Below are 25018 nucleotides of genomic sequence, written 5' to 3'. Positions count from 1 at the left end.
GTCTGTAGGAGTCATTAATTTTAACATGGCCTCGATGTCCTTTGATTTTTCTTGTGACAGTTCAGGTTTCTTTGATGAGATAACGGCTTTAGGCCATTCAAATAACAGTTGGCCTACGCGGGGGTGATGACATCCGCCGGAAGTTCTCCCGTGGACGAACAGATACCCTGGTCAGGACTGCATCAGCAAATGAGTCCTTCAACTCAATTGAGTATGGATCCTTTTTGTGGTATACCAAGTTTTTGACCTTGGCACTATCGTAAAATTAAGTTTTATTGATCCTTCAATATATCTATGAAAGTGATCATCTCGCGTTTGGCCCTTTTCATATATCGCATAATTCCAAGAGGACTAAGAACATCAGACTTTCTCAGTTCTCGTTCAAATCTGGCTGTGAATGTTGTCACACTCTTGTATACTGGAGTGGGCAGGTTCACAAAACTTCTGCTCGATGATAGAAATTTGCTCTTTCATCATGAAATCCTTTACAGCAAATGAATTCCTGAATTCCGGTTTTGTGCCACGCATGAGTCTGACCAAAGTATGATGTCATCTGGATTGTGTTTTTCTACTACTTTCTGAAGGATTAAAATCAGTGCACTGGCAATTTCATTGGCACCTCTTCCTGCTTGGATTTCGTTCCATACAGCACAATGCCCTTGTGAAGGTTGTAAAAGCTAAGCTTTAGTCGATAAAAGAAACTTGAAAATTTGTGGACAACTCAACACCTTTTCCAAATCAAAACATATAACAGCTTTTGTCTTGTCCTGCCTGTCCCTGTTCCTTTCCTCCTGCGTTGCCATCTTCGATTGGAAATGAGACAGATATTCTTCCCGAAGTTCCTCATCAAATACAGTCATGTTTTTCTTTCATTCTATATATTCTTCACACCTGTCGCAGCGACCTTTCTTGGGTTTGTGAAATTCGATGTTAAGGTCCGAATTGAAAATATTTCGATACATGTGCTCTTGTCCATCAGCATCACACCTCTCACAATACAGTCTTAAATATGTGGCTGCCATGGTTAAATTTTGATCCAGATGCTCTTTTTGTGTCTTTGATCTACAGTAATGTGACTCTATCCTTGGAAATGAGTTTATGTGATGCGTGCATGTTGTCCCTCTCATGTCTCCCCCCCTTAAAGGTACGTCAGTAGCATGGTTGTATTTCTTCTCATGGAAATAGGAAACTCGCCTTTCCGATATGCCTAGAGTAAGTCAGGTAGAATTCTTTGCACACTCTGACTCTTTCACTTCCTATAAACACGTAATATGCATAGAAAAACTTCTGTTGCCTCTCCTTTTTTTTCCCACGGGTTCGACTTCTTCTCTACCGACCTTTCCACTATATCCCAGAGTGGCATTTGGTGGACCTACAAAATCACTTAAGTTTCAACAGGTGGATGTGGAATCTCAAAATCTGCATCATCAGTATCAGGGGTGTATTTGCTCATCTGATGCAGAATCAGAAATTGATTCTTCTGTTTCACTTGAATCATTGAGACTTTGGAATGCAGTTAAATCAGAAGATCAACATCAGTGGTAAATGAAACTGTTGCCTCCTTAGGGGAATCAAAGTCAATTACTTGGCTCCATCTCAACATCGTCATCAGTGTTTGTGATTAAGGCGTCACCTGAAAACCAGAGTGTCCTAAGTCCTCAAAACTCAGTTTCGAGATATTGCCATTTGAACATTGTCATATCGATATCTAGTTTATTACTTATATTTTGCTATTGATTATAAAAAGAACTATTGTCTGGTTTTAAAAAGTAACTTATAATATGTTTAATTTTCAGTGATAACTAATAAAATATCAGAAAGAGCCGATTTTTGTTTTGACATGGGACAATTTCAGTCAAGAAATAAGTGAAATTTTCATAATCATAATGTTTCATCTCAATGTGACTCTATTTTATGCGTTTAAATCATTATGAGTTAGGACAGTCTGGTACAAAAAGCGAAGAAATATGTGGAAATTGACTGTAGTTTTTCGTTGAAAACAAAAGCAACCAATATCATGTAACATTTTATTTAAAAAGAAACGTTTATCAACATTCAACAACCAAAAGAAAACGAAGTTCACGATCCTGGTTGTAACTGACACTTTGCTTTGTCCTAATTTTAAGGACAGATATGATAGCAACCTAAAACTCTTTGCAGCCCTTGAGTGTGCCTGTCACGGAATGTGTATGATGTTGCAGAAATATATTTTGTCCATAGCAACATAATTCTCGTAGCAAAACAAACTCGTAAGAGCATCATAAATGAACACTTCAACAGTTCCAGGAACAATTTCAAAACATGAATTCCTCATATCATCAATACAGAAAGATCACTTAGTCTTAAACAATACAACCATAACTAAATAAATTTCACTTTCCTGGTAGTAACTGACACCTTGTAACTGCCCCAGAGCAAAACAATCAATCTACAAGTAATATTAAGTCCAAACACCTTTCTGATCATCAGTTCATGAAACAATTTTAAGGACAATAGACTATTAACTGAAAGTTTAGTGTCCAGGTCTGGGCACAATATCAGTTTTATAACTTAAGATTATTCCCATAACATTTCACAATAGACCATCAAGTTGCACATAACTAAGAAGTCTAAGAAGTCGATTAGTCCACTCGTGAACTTTTGGTCTGTAGGAGTCATTAATTTTAACATGGCCTCGATGTCCTTTGATTTTTCTTGTGACAGTTCAGGTTTCTTTGATGAGATAACGGCTTTAGGCCATTCAAATAACAGTTGGCCTACGCGGGGGTGATGACATCCGCCGGAAGTTCTCCCGTGGACGAACAGATACCCTGGTCAGGACTGCATCAGCAAATGAGTCCTTCAACTCAATTGAGTATGGATCCTTTTTGTGGTATACCAAGTTTTTGACCTTGGCACTATCGTAAAATTAAGTTTTATTGATCCTTCAATATATCTATGAAAGTGATCATCTCGCGTTTGGCCCTTTTCATATATCGCATAATTCCAAGAGGACTTTCTCAGTTCTCGTTCAATCTGGCTGTGAATGTTGTCACACTCTTGTATACTGGAGTGGGCAGGTTCACAAAACTTCTGCTCGATGATAGAAATTTGCTCTTTCATCATGAAATCCTTTACAGCAAATGAATTCCTGAATTCCGGTTTTGTGCCACGCATGAGTCTGACCAAAGTATGATGTCATCTGGATTGTGTTTTTCTACTACTTTCTGAAGGATTAAAATCAGTGCACTGGCAATTTCATTGGCACCTCTTCCTGCTTGGATTTCGTTCCATACAGCACAATGCCCTTGTGAAGGTTGTAAAAGCTAAGCTTTAGTCGATAAAAGAAACTTGAAAATTTGTGGACAACTCAACACCTTTTCCAAATCAAAACATATAACAGCTTTTGTCTTGTCCTGCCTGTCCCTGTTCCTTTCCTCCTGCGTTGCCATCTTCGATTGGAAATGAGACAGATATTCTTCCCGAAGTTCCTCATCAAATACAGTCATGTTTTTCTTTCATTCTATATATTCTTCACACCTGTCGCAGCGACCTTTCTTGGGTTTGTGAAATTCGATGTTAAGGTCCGAATTGAAAATATTTCGATACATGTGCTCTTGTCCATCAGCATCACACCTCTCACAATACAGTCTTAAATATGTGGCTGCCATGGTTAAATTTTGATCCAGATGCTCTTTTTGTGTCTTTGATCTACAGTAATGTGACTCTATCCTTGGAAATGAGTTTATGTGATGCGTGCATGTTGTCCCTCTCATGTCTCCCCCCCTTAAAGGTACGTCAGTAGCATGGTTGTATTTCTTCTCATGGAAATAGGAAACTCGCCTTTCCGATATGCCTAGAGTAAGTCAGGTAGAATTCTTTGCACACTCTGACTCTTTCACTTCCTATAAACACGTAATATGCATAGAAAAACTTCTGTTGCCTCTCCTTTTTTTTCCCACGGGTTCGACTTCTTCACTACCGACCTTTCCACTATATCCCAGAGTGGCATTTGGTGGACCTACAAAATCACTTAAGTTTCAACAGGTGGATGTGGAATCTCAAAATCTGCATCATCAGTATCAGGGGTGTATTTGCTCATCTGATGCAGAATCAGAAATTGATTCTTCTGTTTCACTTGAATCATTGAGACTTTGGAATGCAGTTAAATCAGAAGATCAACATCAGTGGTAAATGAAACTGTTGCCTCCTTAGGGGAATCAAAGTCAATTACTTGGCTCCATCTCAACATCGTCATCAGTGTTTGTGATTAAGGCGTCACCTGAAAACCAGAGTGTCCTAAGTCCTCAAAACTCAGTTTCGAGATATTGCCATTTGAACATTGTCATATCGATATCTAGTTTATTACTTATATTTTGCTATTGATTATAAAAAGAACTATTGTCTGGTTTTAAAAAGTAACTTATAATATGTTTAATTTTCAGTGATAACTAATAAAATATCAGAAAGAGCCGATTTTTGTTTTGACATGGGACAATTTCAGTCAAGAAATAAGTGAAATTTTCATAATCATAATGTTTCATCTCAATGTGACTCTATTTTATGCGTTTAAATCATTATGAGTTAGGACAATCTGGTACAAAAAGCGAAGAAATATGTGGAAATTGACTGTAGTTTTTCGTTGAAAACAAAAGCAACCAATATCATGTAACATTTTATTTAAAAAGAAACGTTTATCAACATTCAACAACCAAAAGAAAACGAAGTTCACGATCCTGGTTGTAACTGACACTTTGCTTTGTCCTAATTTTAAGGACAGATATGATAGCAACCTAAAACTCTTTGCAGCCCTTGAGTGTGCCTGTCACGGAATGTGTATGATGTTGCAGAAATATATTTTGTCCATAGCAACATAATTCTCGTAGCAAAACAAACTCGTAAGAGCATCATAAATGAACACTTCAACAGTTCCAGGAACAATTTCAAAACATGAATTCCTCATATCATCAATACAGAAAGATCACTTAGTCTTAAACAATACAACCATAACTAAATAAATTTCACTTTCCTGGTAGTAACTGACACCTTGTAACTGCCCCAGAGCAAAACAATCAATCTACAAGTAATATTAAGTCCAAACACCTTTCTGATCATCAGTTCATGAAACAATTTTAAGGACAATAGACTATTAACTGAAAGTTTAGTGTCCAGGTCTGGGCACAATATCAGTTTTATAACTTAAGATTATTCCCATAACATTTCACAATAGACCATCAAGTTGCACATAACTAAGAAGTCTAAGAAGTCGATTAGTCCACTCGTGAACTTTTGGTCTGTAGGAGTCATTAATTTTAACATGGCCTCGATGTCCTTTGATTTTTCTTGTGACAGTTCAGGTTTCTTTGATGAGATAACGGCTTTAGGCCATTCAAATAACAGTTGGCCTACGCGGGGGTGATGACATCCGCCGGAAGTTCTCCCGTGGACGAACAGATACCCTGGTCAGGACTGCATCAGCAAATGAGTCCTTCAACTCAATTGAGTATGGATCCTTTTTGTGGTATACCAAGTTTTTGACCTTGGCACTATCGTAAAATTAAGTTTTATTGATCCTTCAATATATCTATGAAAGTGATCATCTCGCGTTTGGCCCTTTTCATATATCGCATAATTCCAAGAGGACTTTCTCAGTTCTCGTTCAATCTGGCTGTGAATGTTGTCACACTCTTGTATACTGGAGTGGGCAGGTTCACAAAACTTCTGCTCGATGATAGAAATTTGCTCTTTCATCATGAAATCCTTTACAGCAAATGAATTCCTGAATTCCGGTTTTGTGCCACGCATGAGTCTGACCAAAGTATGATGTCATCTGGATTGTGTTTTTCTACTACTTTCTGAAGGATTAAAATCAGTGCACTGGCAATTTCATTGGCACCTCTTCCTGCTTGGATTTCGTTCCATACAGCACAATGCCCTTGTGAAGGTTGTAAAAGCTAAGCTTTAGTCGATAAAAGAAACTTGAAAATTTGTGGACAACTCAACACCTTTTCCAAATCAAAACATATAACAGCTTTTGTCTTGTCCTGCCTGTCCCTGTTCCTTTCCTCCTGCGTTGCCATCTTCGATTGGAAATGAGACAGATATTCTTCCCGAAGTTCCTCATCAAATACAGTCATGTTTTTCTTTCATTCTATATATTCTTCACACCTGTCGCAGCGACCTTTTTTGGGTTTGTGAAATTCGATGTTAAGGTCCGAATTGAAAATATTTCGATACATGTGCTCTTGTCCATCAGCATCACACCTCTCACAATACAGTCTTAAATATGTGGCTGCCATGGTTAAATTTTGATCCAGATGCTCTTTTTGTGTCTTTGATCTACAGTAATGTGACTCTATCCTTGGAAATGAGTTTATGTGATGCGTGCATGTTGTCCCTCTCATGTCTCCCCCCCTTAAAGGTACGTCAGTAGCATGGTTGTATTTCTTCTCATGGAAATAGGAAACTCGCCTTTCCGATATGCCTAGAGTAAGTCAGGTAGAATTCTTTGCACACTCTGACTCTTTCACTTCCTATAAACACGTAATATGCATAGAAAAACTTCTGTTGCCTCTCCTTTTTTTTCCCACGGGTTCGACTTCTTCTCTACCGACCTTTCCACTATATCCCAGAGTGGCATTTGGTGGACCTACAAAATCACTTAAGTTTCAACAGGTGGATGTGGAATCTCAAAATCTGCATCATCAGTATCAGGGGTGTATTTGCTCATCTGATGCAGAATCAGAAATTGATTCTTCTGTTTCACTTGAATCATTGAGACTTTGGAATGCAGTTAAATCAGAAGATCAACATCAGTGGTAAATGAAACTGTTGCCTCCTTAGGGGAATCAAAGTCAATTACTTGGCTCCATCTCAACATCGTCATCAGTGTTTGTGATTAAGGCGTCACCTGAAAACCAGAGTGTCCTAAGTCCTCAAAACTCAGTTTCGAGATATTGCCATTTGAACATTGTCATATCGATATCTAGTTTATTACTTATATTTTGCTATTGATTATAAAAAGAACTATTGTCTGGTTTTAAAAAGTAACTTATAATATGTTTAATTTTCAGTGATAACTAATAAAATATCAGAAAGAGCCGATTTTTGTTTTGACATAGGACAATTTCAGTCAAGAAATAAGTGAAATTTTCATAATCATAATGTTTCATCTCAATGTGACTCTATTTTATGCGTTTAAATCATTATGAGTTAGGACAGTCTGGTACAAAAAGCGAAGAAATATGTGGAAATTGACTGTAGTTTTTCGTTGAAAACAAAAGCAACCAATATCATGTAACATTTTATTTAAAAAGAAACGTTTATCAACATTCAACAACCAAAAGAAAACGAAGTTCACGATCCTGGTTGTAACTGACACTTTGCTTTGTCCTAATTTTAAGGACAGATATGATAGCAACCTAAAACTCTTTGCAGCCCTTGAGTGTGCCTGTCACGGAATGTGTATGATGTTGCAGAAATATATTTTGTCCATAGCAACATAATTCTCGTAGCAAAACAAACTCGTAAGAGCATCATAAATGAACACTTCAACAGTTCCAGGAACAATTTCAAAACATGAATTCCTCATATCATCAATACAGAAAGATCACTTAGTCTTAAACAACACAACCATAACTAAATAAATTTCACTTTCCTGGTAGTAACTGACACCTTGTAACTGCCCCAGAGCAAAACAATCAATCTACAAGTAATATTAAGTCCAAACACCTTTCTGATCATCAGTTCATGAAACAATTTTAAGGACAATAGACTATTAACTGAAAGTTTAGTGTCCAGGTCTGGGCACAATATCAGTTTTATAACTTAAGATTATTCCCATAACATTTCACAATAGACCATCAAGTTGCACATAACTAAGAAGTCTAAGAAGTCGATTAGTCCACTCGTGAACTTTTGGTCTGTAGGAGTCATTAATTTTAACATGGCCTCGATGTCCTTTGATTTTTCTTGTGACAGTTCAGGTTTCTTTGATGAGATAACGGCTTTAGGCCATTCAAATAACAGTTGGCCTACGCGGGGGTGATGACATCCGCCGGAAGTTCTCCCGTGGACGAACAGATACCCTGGTCAGGACTGCATCAGCAAATGAGTCCTTCAACTCAATTGAGTATGGATCCTTTTTGTGGTATACCAAGTTTTTGACCTTGGCACTATCGTAAAATTAAGTTTTATTGATCCTTCAATATATCTATGAAAGTGATCATCTCGCGTTTGGCCCTTTTCATATATCGCATAATTCCAAGAGGACTAAGAACATCAGACTTTCTCAGTTCTCGTTCAAATCTGGCTGTGAATGTTGTCACACTCTTGTATACTGGAGTGGGCAGGTTCACAAAACTTCTGCTCGATGATAGAAATTTGCTCTTTCATCATGAAATCCTTTACAGCAAATGAATTCCTGAATTCCGGTTTTGTGCCACGCATGAGTCTGACCAAAGTATGATGTCATCTGGATTGTGTTTTTCTACTACTTTCTGAAGGATTAAAATCAGTGCACTGGCAATTTCATTGGCACCTCTTCCTGCTTGGATTTCGTTCCATACAGCACAATGCCCTTGTGAAGGTTGTAAAAGCTAAGCTTTAGTCGATAAAAGAAACTTGAAAATTTGTGGACAACTCAACACCTTTTCCAAATCAAAACATATAACAGCTTTTGTCTTGTCCTGCCTGTCCCTGTTCCTTTCCTCCTGCGTTGCCATCTTCGATTGGAAATGAGACAGATATTCTTCCCGAAGTTCCTCATCAAATACAGTCATGTTTTTCTTTCATTCTATATATTCTTCACACCTGTCGCAGCGACCTTTTTTGGGTTTGTGAAATTCGATGTTAAGGTCCGAATTGAAAATATTTCGATACATGTGCTCTTGTCCATCAGCATCACACCTCTCACAATACAGTCTTAAATATGTGGCTGCCATGGTTAAATTTTGATCCAGATGCTCTTTTTGTGTCTTTGATCTACAGTAATGTGACTCTATCCTTGGAAATGAGTTTATGTGATGCGTGCATGTTGTCCCTCTCATGTCTCCCCCCCTTAAAAGTACGTCAGTAGCATGGTTGTATTTCTTCTCATGGAAATAGGAAACTCGCCTTTCCGATATGCCTAGAGTAAGTCAGGTAGAATTCTTTGCACACTCTGACTCTTTCACTTCCTATAAACACGTAATATGCATAGAAAAACTTCTGTTGCCTCTCCTTTTTTTTCCCACGGGTTCGACTTCTTCACTACCGACCTTTCCACTATATCCCAGAGTGGCATTTGGTGGACCTACAAAATCACTTAAGTTTCAACAGGTGGATGTGGAATCTCAAAATCTGCATCATCAGTATCAGGGGTGTATTTGCTCATCTGATGCAGAATCAGAAATTGATTCTTCTGTTTCACTTGAATCATTGAGACTTTGGAATGCAGTTAAATCAGAAGATCAACATCAGTGGTAAATGAAACTGTTGCCTCCTTAGGGGAATCAAAGTCAATTACTTGGCTCCATCTCAACATCGTCATCAGTGTTTGTGATTAAGGCGTCACCTGAAAACCAGAGTGTCCTAAGTCCTCAAAACTCAGTTTCGAGATATTGCCATTTGAACATTGTCATATCGATATCTAGTTTATTACTTATATTTTGCTATTGATTATAAAAAGAACTATTGTCTGGTTTTAAAAAGTAACTTATAATATGTTTAATTTTCAGTGATAACTAATAAAATATCAGAAAGAGCCGATTTTTGTTTTGACATGGGACAATTTCAGTCAAGAAATAAGTGAAATTTTCATAATCATAATGTTTCATCTCAATGTGACTCTATTTTATGCGTTTAAATCATTATGAGTTAGGACAGTCTGGTACAAAAAGCGAAGAAATATGTGGAAATTGACTGTAGTTTTTCGTTGAAAACAAAAGCAACCAATATCATGTAACATTTTATTTAAAAAGAAACGTTTATCAACATTCAACAACCAAAAGAAAACGAAGTTCACGATCCTGGTTGTAACTGACACTTTGCTTTGTCCTAATTTTAAGGACAGATATGATAGCAACCTAAAACTCTTTGCAGCCCTTGAGTGTGCCTGTCACGGAATGTGTATGATGTTGCAGAAATATATTTTGTCCATAGCAACATAATTCTCGTAGCAAAACAAACTCGTAAGAGCATCATAAATGAACACTTCAACAGTTCCAGGAACAATTTCAAAACATGAATTCCTCATATCATCAATACAGAAAGATCACTTAGTCTTAAACAATACAACCATAACTAAATAAATTTCACTTTCCTGGTAGTAACTGACACCTTGTAACTGCCCCAGAGCAAAACAATCAATCTACAAGTAATATTAAGTCCAAACACCTTTCTGATCATCAGTTCATGAAACAATTTTAAGGACAATAGACTATTAACTGAAAGTTTAGTGTCCAGGTCTGGGCACAATATCAGTTTTATAACTTTAGATTATTCCCATAACATTTCACAATAGACCATCAAGTTGCACATAACTAAGAAGTCTAAGAAGTCGATTAGTCCACTCGTGAACTTTTGGTCTGTAGGAGTCATTAATTTTAACATGGCCTCGATGTCCTTTGATTTTTCTTGTGACAGTTCAGGTTTCTTTGATGAGATAACGGCTTTAGGCCATTCAAATAACAGTTGGCCTACGCGGGGGTGATGACATCCGCCGGAAGTTCTCCCGTGGACGAACTGATGCCCTGGTCAGGACTGCATCAGCAAATGAGTCCTTCAACTCAATTGAGTATGGATCCTTTTTGTGGTATACCAAGTTTTTGACCTTGGCACTATCGTAAAATTAAGTTTTATTGATCCTTCAATATATCTATGAAAGTGATCATCTCGCGTTTGGCCCTTTTCATATATCGCATAATTCCAAGAGGACTAAGAACATCAGACTTTCTCAGTTCTCGTTCAATCTGGCTGTGAATGTTGTCACACTCTTGTATACTGGAGTGGGCAGGTTCACAAAACTTCTGCTCGATGATAGAAATTTGCTCTTTCATCATGAAATCCTTTACAGCAAATGAATTCCTGAATTCCGGTTTTGTGCCACGCATGAGTCTGACCAAAGTATGATGTCATCTGGATTGTGTTTTTCTACTACTTTCTGAAGGATTAAAATCAGTGCACTGGCAATTTCATTGGCACCTCTTCCTGCTTGGATTTCGTTCCATACAGCACAATGCCCTTGTGAAGGTTGTAAAAGCTAAGCTTTAGTCGATAAAAGAAACTTGAAAATTTGTGGACAACTCAACACCTTTTCCAAATCAAAACATATAACAGCTTTTGTCTTGTCCTGCCTGTCCCTGTTCCTTTCCTCCTGCGTTGCCATCTTCGATTGGAAATGAGACAGATATTCTTCCCGAAGTTCCTCATCAAATACAGTCATGTTTTTCTTTCATTCTATATATTCTTCACACCTGTCGCAGCGACCTTTCTTTGGTTTGTGAAATTCGATGTTAAGGTCCGAATTGAAAATATTTCGATACATGTGCTCTTGTCCATCAGCATCACACCTCTCACAATACAGTCTTAAATATGTGGCTGCCATGGTTAAATTTTGATCCAGATGCTCTTTTTGTGTCTTTGATCTACAGTAATGTGACTCTATCCTTGGAAATGAGTTTATGTGATGCGTGCATGTTGTCCCTCTCATGTCTCCCCCCCTTAAAAGTACGTCAGTAGCATGGTTGTATTTCTTCTCATGGAAATAGGAAACTCGCCTTTCCGATATGCCTAGAGTAAGTCAGGTAGAATTCTTTGCACACTCTGACTCTTTCACTTCCTATAAACACGTAATATGCATAGAAAAACTTCTGTTGCCTCTCCTTTTTTTCCCCACGGGTTCGACTTCTTCACTACCGACCTTTCCACTATATCCCAGAGTGGCATTTGGTGGACCTACAAAATCACTTAAGTTTCAACAGGTGGATGTGGAATCTCAAAATCTGCATCATCAGTATCAGGGGTGTATTTGCTCATCTGATGCAGAATCAGAAATTGATTCTTCTGTTTCACTTGAATCATTGAGACTTTGGAATGCAGTTAAATCAGAAGATCAACATCAGTGGTAAATGAAACTGTTGCCTCCTTAGGGGAATCAAAGTCAATTACTTGGCTCCATCTCAACATCGTCATCAGTGTTTGTGATTAAGGCGTCACCTGAAAACCAGAGTGTCCTAAGTCCTCAAAACTCAGTTTCGAGATATTGCCATTTGAACATTGTCATATCGATATCTAGTTTATTACTTATATTTTGCTATTGATTATAAAAAGAACTATTGTCTGGTTTTAAAAAGTAACTTATAATATGTTTAATTTTCAGTGATAACTAATAAAATATCAGAAAGAGCCGATTTTTGTTTTGACATGGGACAATTTCAGTCAAGAAATAAGTGAAATTTTCATAATCATAATGTTTCATCTCAATGTGACTCTATTTTATGCGTTTAAATCATTATGAGTTAGGACAGTCTGGTACAAAAAGCGAAGAAATATGTGGAAATTGACTGTAGTTTTTCGTTGAAAACAAAAGCAACCAATATCATGTAACATTTTATTTAAAAAGAAACGTTTATCAACATTCAACAACCAAAAGAAAACGAAGTTCACGATCCTGGTTGTAACTGACACTTTGCTTTGTCCTAATTTTAAGGACAGATATGATAGCAACCTAAAACTCTTTGCAGCCCTTGAGTGTGCCTGTCACGGAATGTGTATGATGTTGCAGAAATATATTTTGTCCATAGCAACATAATTCTCGTAGCAAAACAAACTCGTAAGAGCATCATAAATGAACACTTCAACAGTTCCAGGAACAATTTCAAAACATGAATTCCTCATATCATCAATACAGAAAGATCACTTAGTCTTAAACAATACAACCATAACTAAATAAATTTCACTTTCCTGGTAGTAACTGACACTTTGTAACTGCCCCAGAGCAAAACAATCAATCTACAAGTAATATTAAGTCCAAACACCTTTCTGATCATCAGTTCATGAAACAATTTTAAGGACAATAGACTATTAACTGAAAGTTTAGTGTCCAGGTCTGGGCACAATATCAGTTTTATAACTTAAGATTATTCCCATAACATTTCACAATAGACCATCAAGTTGCACATAACTAAGAAGTCTAAGAAGTCGATTAGTCCACTCGTGAACTTTTGGTCTGTAGGAGTCATTAATTTTAACATGGCCTCGATGTCCTTTGATTTTTCTTGTGACAGTTCAGGTTTCTTTGATGAGATAACGGCTTTAGGCCATTCAAATAACAGTTGGCCTACGCGGGGGTGATGACATCCGCCGGAAGTTCTCCCGTGGACGAACTGATACCCTGGTCAGGTCTGCATCAGCAAATGAGTCCTTCAACTCAATTGAGTATGGATCCTTTTTGTGGTATACCAAGTTTTTGACCTTGGCACTATCGTAAAATTAAGTTTTATTGATCCTTCAATATATCTATGAAAGTGATCATCTCGCGTTTGGCCCTTTTCATATATCGCATAATTCCAAGAGGACTAAGAACATCAGACTTTCTCAGTTCTCGTTCAATCTGGCTGTGAATGTTGTCACACTCTTGTATACTGGAGTGGGCAGGTTCACAAAACTTCTGCTCGATGATAGAAATTTGCTCTTTCATCATGAAATCCTTTACAGCAAATGAATTCCTGAATTCCGGTTTTGTGCCACGCATGAGTCTGACCAAAGTATGATGTCATCTGGATTGTGTTTTTCTACTACTTTCTGAAGGATTAAAATCAGTGCACTGGCAATTTCATTGGCACCTCTTCCTGCTTGGATTTCGTTCCATACAGCACAATGCCCTTGTGAAGGTTGTAAAAGCTAAGCTTTAGTCGATAAAAGAAACTTGAAAATTTGTGGACAACTCAACACCTTTTCCAAATCAAAACATATAACAGCTTTTGTCTTGTCCTGCCTGTCCCTGTTCCTTTCCTCCTGCGTTGCCATCTTCGATTGGAAATGAGACAGATATTCTTCCCGAAGTTCCTCATCAAATACAGTCATGTTTTTCTTTCATTCTATATATTCTTCACACCTGTCGCAGCGACCTTTCTTTGGTTTGTGAAATTCGATGTTAAGGTCCGAATTGAAAATATTTCGATACATGTGCTCTTGTCCATCAGCATCACACCTCTCACAATACAGTCTTAAATATGTGGCTGCCATGGTTAAATTTTGATCCAGATGCTCTTTTTGTGTCTTTGATCTACAGTAATGTGACTCTATCCTTGGAAATGACTTTATGTGATGCGTGCATGTTGTCCCTCTCATGTCTCCCCCCCTTAAAGGTACGTCAGTAGCATGGTTGTATTTCTTCTCATGGAAATAGGAAACTCGCCTTTCCGATATGCCTAGAGTAAGTCAGGTAGAATTCTTTGCACACTCTGACTCTTTCACTTCCTATAAACACGTAATATGCATAGAAAAACTTCTGTTGCCTCTCCTTTTTTTTCCCACGGGTTCGACTTCTTCTCTACCGACCTTTCCACTATATCCCAGAGTGGCATTTGGTGGACCTACAAAATCACTTAAGTTTCAACAGGTGGATGTGGAATCTCAAAATCTGCATCATCAGTATCAGGGGTGTATTTGCTCATCTGATGCAGAATCAGAAATTGATTCTTCTGTTTCACTTGAATCATTGAGACTTTGGAATGCAGTTAAATCAGAAGATCAACATCAGTGGTAAATGAAACTGTTGCCTCCTTAGGGGAATCAAAGTCAATTACTTGGCTCCATCTCAACATCGTCATCAGTGTTTGTGATTAAGGCGTCACCTGAAAACCAGAGTGTCCTAAGTCCTCAAAACTCAGTTTCGAGATATTGCCATTTGAACATTGTCATATCGATATCTAGTTTATTACTTATATTTTGCTATTGATTATAAAAAGAACTATTGTCTGGTTTTAAAAAGTAACTTATAATATGTTTAATTTTCAGTGATAACTAATAAAATATCAGAAAGAGCCGATTTTTGTTTTGACATGGGACAATTTCAGTCAAGAAATAAGTGAAATTTTCATAATCATAATGTTTCATCTCAATGTGACTCTATTTTATGCGTTTAAATCATTATGAGTTAGGACAGTCTGGTACAAAAAGCGAAGAAATATGTGGAAATTGACTGTAGTTTTTCGTTGAAAACAAAAGCAACCAATATCATGTAACATTTTATTTAAAAAGAAACGTTTATCAACATTCAACAACCAAAAGAAAACGAAGTTCACGATCCTGGTTGTAACTGACACTTTGCTTTGTCCTAATTTTAAGGACAGATATGATAGCAACCTAAAACTCTTTGCAGCCCTTGAGTGTGCCTGTCACGGAATGTGTATGATGTTGCAGAAATATATTTTGTCCATAGCAACATAATTCTCGTAGCAAAACAAACTCGTAAGAGCATCATAAATGAACACTTCAACAGTTCCAGGAACAATTTCAAAACATGAATTCCTCATATCATCAATACAGAAAGATCACTTAGTCTTAAACAATACAACCATAACTAAATAAATTTCACTTTCCTGGTAGTAACTGACACCTTGTAACTGCCCCAGAGCAAAACAATCAATCTACAAGTAATATTAAGTCCAAACACCTTTCTGATCATCAGTTCATGAAACAATTTTAAGGACAATAGACTATTAACTGAAAGTTTAGTGTCCAGGTCTGGGCACAATATCAGTTTTATAACTTTAGATTATTCCCATAACATTTCACAATAGACCATCAAGTTGCACATAACTAAGAAGTCTAAGAAGTCGATTAGTCCACTCGTGAACTTTTGGTCTGTAGGAGTCATTAATTTTAACATGGCCTCGATGTCCTTTGATTTTTCTTGTGACAGTTCAGGTTTCTTTGATGAGATAACGGCTTTAGGCCATTCAAATAACAGTTGGCCTACGCGGGGGTGATGACATCCGCCGGAAGTTCTCCCGTGGACGAACTGATGCCCTGGTCAGGACTGCATCAGCAAATGAGTCCTTCAACTCAATTGAGTATGGATCCTTTTTGTGGTATACCAAGTTTTTGACCTTGGCACTATCGTAAAATTAAGTTTTATTGATCCTTCAATATATCTATGAAAGTGATCATCTCGCGTTTGGCCCTTTTCATATATCGCATAATTCCAAGAGGACTAAGAACATCAGACTTTCTCAGTTCTCGTTCAATCTGGCTGTGAATGTTGTCACACTCTTGTATACTGGAGTGGGCAGGTTCACAAAACTTCTGCTCGATGATAGAAATTTGCTCTTTCATCATGAAATCCTTTACAGCAAATGAATTCCTGAATTCCGGTTTTGTGCCACGCATGAGTCTGACCAAAGTATGATGTCATCTGGATTGTGTTTTTCTACTACTTTCTGAAGGATTAAAATCAGTGCACTGGCAATTTCATTGGCACCTCTTCCTGCTTGGATTTCGTTCCATACAGCACAATGCCCTTGTGAAGGTTGTAAAAGCTAAGCTTTAGTCGATAAAAGAAACTTGAAAATTTGTGGACAACTCAACACCTTTTCCAAATCAAAACATACAACAGCTTTTGTCTTGTCCTGCCTGTCCCTGTTCCTTTCCTCCTGCGTTGCCATCTTCGATTGGAAATGAGACAGATATTCTTCCCGAAGTTCCTCATCAAATACAGTCATGTTTTTCTTTCATTCTATATATTCTTCACACCTGTCGCAGCGACCTTTCTTTGGTTTGTGAAATTCGATGTTAAGGTCCGAATTGAAAATATTTCGATACATGTGCTCTTGTCCATCAGCATCACACCTCTCACAATACAGTCTTAAATATGTGGCTGCCATGGTTAAATTTTGATCCAGATGCTCTTTTTGTGTCTTTGATCTACAGTAATGTGACTCTATCCTTGGAAATGAGTTTATGTGATGCGTGCATGTTGTCCCTCTCATGTCTCCCCCCCTTAAAAGTACGTCAGTAGCATGGTTGTATTTCTTCTCATGGAAATAGGAAACTCGCCTTTCCGATATGCCTAGAGTAAGTCAGGTAGAATTCTTTGCACACTCTGACTCTTTCACTTCCTATAAACACGTAATATGCATAGAAAAACTTCTGTTGCCTCTCCTTTTTTTTTCCACGGGTTCGACTTCTTCTCTACCGACCTTTCCACTATATCCCAGAGTGGCATTTGGTGGACCTACAAAATCACTTAAGTTTCAACAGGTGGATGTGGAATCTCAAAATCTGCATCATCAGTATCAGGGGTGTATTTGCTCATCTGATGCAGAATCAGAAATTGATTCTTCTGTTTCACTTGAATCATTGAGACTTTGGAATGCAGTTAAATCAGAAGATCAACATCAGTGGTAAATGAAACTGTTGCCTCCTTAGGGGAATCAAAGTCAATTACTTGGCTCCATCTCAACATCGTCATCAGTGTTTGTGATTAAGGCGTCACCTGAAAACCAGAGTGTCCTAAGTCCTCAAAACTCAGTTTCGAGATATTGCCATTTGAACATTGTCATATCGATATCTAGTTTATTACTTATATTTTGCTATTGATTATAAAAAGAACTATTGTCTGGTTTTAAAAAGTAACTTATAATATGTTTAATTTTCAGTGATAACTAATAAAATATCAGAAAGAGCCGATTTTTGTTTTGACATGGGACAATTTCAGTCAAGAAATAAGTGAAATTTTCATAATCATAATGTTTCATCTCAATGTGACTCTATTTTATGCGTTTAAATCATTATGAGTTAGGACAGTCTGGTACAAAAAGCGAAGAAATATGTGGAAATTGACTGTAGTTTTTCGTTGAAAACAAAAGCAACCAATATCATGTAACATTTTATTTAAAAAGAAACGTTTATCAACATTCAACAACCAAAAGAAAACGAAGTTCACGATCCTGGTTGTAACTGACACTTTGCTTTGTCCTAATTTTAAGGACAGATATGATAGCAACCTAAAACTCTTTGCAGCCCTTGAGTGTGCCTGTCACGGAATGTGTATGATGTTGCAGAAATATATTTTGTCCATAGCAACATAATTCTCGTAGCAAAACAAACTCGTAAGAGCATCATAAATGAACACTTCAACAGTTCCAGGAACAATTTCAAAACATGAATTCCTCATATCATCAATACAGAAAGATCACTTAGTCTTAAACAACACAACCATAACTAAATAAATTTCACTTTCCTGGTAGTAACTGACACCTTGTAACTGCCCCAGAGCAAAACAATCAATCTACAAGTAATATTAAGTCCAAACACCTTTCTGATCATCAGTTCATGAAACAATTTTAAGGACAATAGACTATTAACTGAAAGTTTAGTGTCCAGGTCTGGGCACAATATCAGTTTTATAACTTTAGATTATTCCCATAACATTTCACAATAGACCATCAAGTTGCACATAACTAAGAAGTCTAAGAAGTCGATTAGTCCACTCGTGAACTTTTGGTCTGTAGGAGTCATTAATTTTAACATGGCCTCGATGTCCTTTGATTTTTCTTGTGACAGTTCAGGTTTCTTTGATGAGATAACGGCTTTAGGCCATTCAAATAACAGTTGGCCTACGCGGGGGTGATGACATCCGCCGGAAGTTCTCCCGTGGACGAACTGATACCCTGGTCAGGTCTGCATCAGCAAATGAGTCCTTCAACTCAATTGAGTATGGATCCTTTTTGTGGTATACCAAGTTTTTGACCTTGGCACTATCGTAAAATTAAGTTTTATTGATCCTTCAATATATCTATGAAAGTGATCATCTCGCGTTTGGCCCTTTTCATATATCGCATAATTCCAAGAGGACTAAGAACATCAGACTTTCTCAGTTCTCGTTCAATCTGGCTGTGAATGTTGTCACACTCTTGTATACTGGAGTGGGCAGGTTCACAAAACTTCTGCTCGATGATAGAAATTTGCTCTTTCATCATGAAATCCTTTACAGCAAATGAATTCCTGAATTCCGGTTTTGTGCCACGCATGAGTCTGACCAAAGTATGATGTCATCTGGATTGTGTTTTTCTACTACTTTCTGAAGGATTAAAATCAGTGCACTGGCAATTTCATTGGCACCTCTTCCTGCTTGGATTTCGTTCCATACAGCACAATGCCCTTGTGAAGGTTGTAAAAGCTAAGCTTTAGTCGATAAAAGAAACTTGAAAATTTGTGGACAACTCAACACCTTTTCCAAATCAAAACATATAACAGCTTTTGTCTTGTCCTGCCTGTCCCTGTTCCTTTCCTCCTGCGTTGCCATCTTCGATTGGAAATGAGACAGATATTCTTCCCGAAGTTCCTCATCAAATACAGTCATGTTTTTCTTTCATTCTATATATTCTTCACACCTGTCGCAGCGACCTTTCTTTGGTTTGTGAAATTCGATGTTAAGGTCCGAATTGAAAATATTTCGATACATGTGCTCTTGTCCATCAGCATCACACCTCTCACAATACAGTCTTAAATACGTGGCTGCCATGGTTAAATTTTGATCCAGATGCTCTGTTTGTGTCTTTGATCTACAGTAATGTGACTCTATCCTTGGAAATGAGTTTATGTGATGCGTGCATGTTGTCCCTCTCATGTCTCCCCCCCCTTAAAAGTACGTCAGTAGCATGGTTGTATTTCTTCTCATGGAAATAGGAAACTCGCCTTTCCGATATGCCTAGAGTAAGTCAGGTAGAATTCTTTGCACACTCTGACTCTTTCACTTCCTATAAACACGTAATATGCATAGAAAAACTTCTGTTGCCTCTCCTTTTTTTTTCCACGGGTTCGACTTCTTCACTACCGACCTTTCCACTATCACCCAGAGTGGCATTTGGTTGACCTACAAAATCACTTAAGTTTCAACAGGTGGATGTGGAATCTCAAAATCTGCATCATCAGTATCAGGGGTGTATTTGCTCATCTGATGCAGAATCAGAAATTGATTCTTCTGTTTCACTTGAATCATTGAGACTTTGGAATGCAGTTAAATCAGAAGATCAACATCAGTGGTAAATGAAACTGTTGCCTCCTTAGGGGAATCAAAGTCAATTACTTGGCTCCATCTCAACATCGTCATCAGTGTTTGTGATTAAGGCGTCACCTGAAAACCAGAGTGTCCTAAGTCCTCAAAACTCAGTTTCGAGATATTGCCATTTGAACATTGTCATATCGATATCTAGTTTATTACTTATATTTTGCTATTGATTATAAAAAGAACTATTGTCTGGTTTTAAAAAGTAACTTATAATATGTTTAATTTTCAGTGATAACTAATAAAATATCAGAAAGAGCCGATTTTTGTTTTGACATGGGACAATTTCAGTCAAGAAATAAGTGAAATTTTCATAATCATAATGTTTCATCTCAATGTGACTCTATTTTATGCGTTTAAATCATTATGAGTTAGGACAGTCTGGTACAAAAAGCGAAGAAATATGTGGAAATTGACTGTAGTTTTTCGTTGAAAACAAAAGCAACCAATATCATGTAACATTTTATTTAAAAAGAAACGTTTATCAACATTCAACAACCAAAAGAAAACGAAGTTCACGATCCTGGTTGTAACTGACACTTTGCTTTGTCCTAATTTTAAGGACAGATATGATAGCAACCTAAAACTCTTTGCAGCCCTTGAGTGTGCCTGTCACGGAATGTGTATGATGTTGCAGAAATATATTTTGTCCATAGCAACATAATTCTCGTAGCAAAACAAACTCGTAAGAGCATCATAAATGAACACTTCAACAGTTCCAGGAACAATTTCAAAACATGAATTCCTCATATCATCAATACAGAAAGATCACTTAGTCTTAAACAATACAACCATAACTAAATAAATTTCACTTTCCTGGTAGTAACTGACACCTTGTAACTGCCCCAGAGCAAAACAATCAATCTACAAGTAATATTAAGTCCAAACACCTTTCTGATCATCAGTTCATGAAACAATTTTAAGGACAATAGACTATTAACTGAAAGTTTAGTGTCCAGGTCTGGGCACAATATCAGTTTTATAACTTTAGATTATTCCCATAACATTTCACAATAGACCATCAAGTTGCACATAACTAAGAAGTCTAAGAAGTCGATTAGTCCACTCGTGAACTTTTGGTCTGTAGGAGTCATTAATTTTAACATGGCCTCGATGTCCTTTGATTTTTCTTGTGACAGTTCAGGTTTCTTTGATGAGATAACGGCTTTAGGCCATTCAAATAACAGTTGGCCTACGCGGGGGTGATGACATCCGCCGGAAGTTCTCCCGTGGACGAACTGATACCCTGGTCAGGTCTGCATCAGCAAATGAGTCCTTCAACTCAATTGAGTATGGATCCTTTTTGTGGTATACCAAGTTTTTGACCTTGGCACTATCGTAAAATTAAGTTTTATTGATCCTTCAATATATCTATGAAAGTGATCATCTCGCGTTTGGCCCTTTTCATATATCGCATAATTCCAAGAGGACTAAGAACATCAGACTTTCTCAGTTCTCGTTCAATCTGGCTGTGAATGTTGTCACACTCTTGTATACTGGAGTGGGCAGGTTCACAAAACTTCTGCTCGATGATAGAAATTTGCTCTTTCATCATGAAATCCTTTACAGCAAATGAATTCCTGAATTCCGGTTTTGTGCCACGCATGAGTCTGACCAAAGTATGATGTCATCTGGATTGTGTTTTTCTACTACTTTCTGGAGGATTAAAATCAGTGCACTGGCAATTTCATTGGCACCTCTTCCTGCTTGGATTTCGTTCCATACAGCACAATGCCCTTGTGAAGGTTGTAAAAGCTAAGCTTTAGTCGATAAAAGAAACTTGAAAATTTGTGGACAACTCAACACCTTTTCCAAATCAAAACATATAACAGCTTTTGTCTTGTCCTGCCTGTCCCTGTTCCTTTCCTCCTGCGTTGCCATCTTCGATTGGAAATGAGACAGATATTCTTCCCGAAGTTCCTCATCAAATACAGTCATGTTTTTCTTTCATTCTATATATTCTTCACACCTGTCGCAGCGACCTTTCTTTGGTTTGTGAAATTCGATGTTAAGGTCCGAATTGAAAATATTTCGATACATGTGCTCTTGTCCATCAGCATCACACCTCTCACAATACAGTCTTAAATACGTGGCTGCCATGGTTAAATTTTGATCCAGATGCTCTTTTTGTGTCTTTGATCTACAGTAATGTGACTCTATCCTTGGAAATGAGTTTATGTGATGCGTGCATGTTGTCCCTCTCATGTCTCCCCCCCTTAAAGGTACGTCAGTAGCATGGTTGTATTTCTTCTCATGGAAATAGGAAACTCGCCTTTCCGATATGCCTAGAGTAAGTCAGGTAGAATTCTTTGCACACTCTGACTCTTTCACTTCCTATAAACACGTAATATGCATAGAAAAACTTCTGTTGCATCTCCTTTTTTTTTCCACGGGTTCGACTTCTTCACTACCGACCTTTCCACTATCACCCAGAGTGGCATTTGGTGGACCTACAAAATCACTTAAGTTTCAACAGGTGGATGTGGAATCTCAAAATCTGCATCATCAGTATCAGGGGTGTATTTGCTCATCTGATGCAGAATCAGAAATTGATTCTTCTGTTTCACTTGAATCATTGAGACTTTGGAATGCAGTTAAATCAGAAGATCAACATCAGTGGTAAATGAAACTGTTGCCTCCTTAGGGGAATCAAAGTCAATTACTTGGCTCCATCTCAACATCGTCATCAGTGTTTGTGATTAAGGCGTCACCTGAAAACCAGAGTGTCCTAAGTCCTCAAAACTCAGTTTCGAGATATTGCCATTTGAACATTGTCATATCGATATCTAGTTTATTACTTATATTTTGCTATTGATTATAAAAAGAACTATTGTCTGGTTTTAAAAAGTAACTTATAATATGTTTAATTTTCAGTGATAACTAATAAAATATCAGAAAGAGCCGATTTTTGTTTTGACATGGGACAATTTCAGTCAAGAAATAAGTGAAATTTTCATGATCATAATGTTCCATCTCAATGTGACTCTATTTTATGCGTTTAAATCATTATGAGTTAGGACAGTCTGGTACAAAAAGCGAAGAAATATGTGGAAATTGACTGTAGTTTTTCGTTGAAAACAAAAGCAACCAATATCATGTAACATTTTATTTAAAAAGAAACGTTTATCAACATTCAACAACCAAAAGAAAACGAAGTTCACGATCCTGGTTGTAACTGACACTTTGCTTTGTCCTAATTTTAAGGACAGATATGATAGCAACCTAAAACTCTTTGCAGCCCTTGAGTGTGCCTGTCACGGAATGTGTATGATGTTGCAGAAATATATTTTGTCCATAGCAACATAATTCTCGTAGCAAAACAAACTCGTAAGAGCATCATAAATGAACACTTCAACAGTTCCAGGAACAATTTCAAAACATGAATTCCGATAATCAATACAGAAAGATCACTTAGTCTTAAACAATACAACCATAACTAAATAAATTTCACTTTCCTGGTAGTAACTGACACTTTGTAACTGCCCCAGAGCAAAACAATCAATCTACAAGTAATATTAAGTCCAAACACCTTTCTGATCATCAGTTCATGAAACAATTTTAAGGACAATAGACTATTAACTGAAAGTTTAGTGTCCAGGTCTGGGCACAATATCAGTTTTATAACTTTAGATTATTCCCATAACATTTCACAATAGACCATCAAGTTGCACATAACTAAGAAGTCTAAGAAGTCGATTAGTCCACTCGTGAACTTTTGGTCTGTAGGAGTCATTAATTTTAACATGGCCTCGATGTCCTTTGATTTTTCTTGTGACAGTTCAGGTTTCTTTGATGAGATAACGGCTTTAGGCCATTCAAATAACAGTTGGCCTACGCGGGGGTGATGACATCCGCCGGAAGTTCTCCCGTGGACGAACTGATACCCTGGTCAGGTCTGCATCAGCAAATGAGTCCTTCAACTCAATTGAGTATGGATCCTTTTTGTGGTATACCAAGTTTTTGACCTTGGCACTATCGTAAAATTAAGTTTTATTGATCCTTCAATATATCTATGAAAGTGATCATCTCGCGTTTGGCCCTTTTCATATATCGCATAATTCCAAGAGGACTAAGAACATCAGACTTTCTCAGTTCTCGTTCAATCTGGCTGTGAATGTTGTCACACTCTTGTATACTGGAGTGGGCAGGTTCACAAAACTTCTGCTCGATGATAGAAATTTGCTCTTTCATCATGAAATCCTTTACAGCAAATGAATTCCTGAATTCCGGTTTTGTGCCACGCATGAGTCTGACCAAAGTATGATGTCATCTGGATTGTGTTTTTCTACTACTTTCTGAAGGATTAAAATCAGTGCACTGGCAATTTCATTGGCACCTCTTCCTGCTTGGATTTCGTTCCATACAGCACAATGCCCTTGTGAAGGTTGTAAAAGCTAAGCTTTAGTCGATAAAAGAAACTTGAAAATTTGTGGACAACTCAACACCTTTTCCAAATCAAAACATATAACAGCTTTTGTCTTGTCCTGCCTGTCCCTGTTCCTTTCCTCCTGCGTTGCCATCTTCGATTGGAAATGAGACAGATATTCTTCCCGAAGTTCCTCATCAAATACAGTCATGTTTTTCTTTCATTCTATATATTCTTCACACCTGTCGCAGCGACCTTTCTTTGGTTTGTGAAATTCGATGTTAAGGTCCGAATTGAAAATATTTCGATACATGTGCTCTTGTCCATCAGCATCACACCTCTCACAATACAGTCTTAAATACGTGGCTGCCATGGTTAAATTTTGATCCAGATGCTCTTTTTGTGTCTTTGATCTACAGTAATGTGACTCTATCCTTGAAAATGAGTTTATGTGATGCGTGCATGTTGTTTACGTGTACGCGTCCCTCTCATGTCTCCCCCCCTTAAAGGTACGTCAGTAGCATGGTTGTATTTCTTCTCATGGAAATAGGAAACTCGCCTTTCCGATATGCCTAGAGTAAGTCAGGTAGAATTCTTTGCACACTCTGACTCTTTCACTT

At 37.5% G+C, this 25018-nt stretch overlaps 1 protein-coding gene across 1 annotated transcript in view; it reads right to left on the bottom strand.

The window, feature by feature from the left end:
* The window catches only part of LOC139444463 (mucin-1-like), a 145487-nt gene extending 125998 nt beyond the window's left edge, over window positions 1-19489 (bottom strand). The window contains exons 1-5 of the mRNA XM_071225427.1: window positions 19359-19489; window positions 18586-18645; window positions 15944-16003; window positions 13302-13361; window positions 10660-10719 (exon numbers count right to left, since the gene is read on the bottom strand). Coding sequence (XP_071081528.1) covers window positions 10660-10719; window positions 13302-13361; window positions 15944-16003; window positions 18586-18645; window positions 19359-19489 — 371 coding nt within the window. The remainder of the gene's footprint in view (window positions 1-10659; window positions 10720-13301; window positions 13362-15943; window positions 16004-18585; window positions 18646-19358) is intronic.
* Window positions 19490-25018: the final 5529 nt, after the last annotated feature.

Source organism: Haliotis cracherodii, unplaced genomic scaffold (assembly GCF_022045235.1).
Source record: "Haliotis cracherodii isolate W230 unplaced genomic scaffold, xgHalCrac1.p SCAF_51, whole genome shotgun sequence".
NCBI lineage: Eukaryota > Metazoa > Mollusca > Gastropoda > Lepetellida > Haliotidae > Haliotis > Haliotis cracherodii.
The sequence above is the reverse complement of the archived record's forward strand: the minus strand, read 5'-3'. Positions and strand labels throughout refer to the sequence as shown.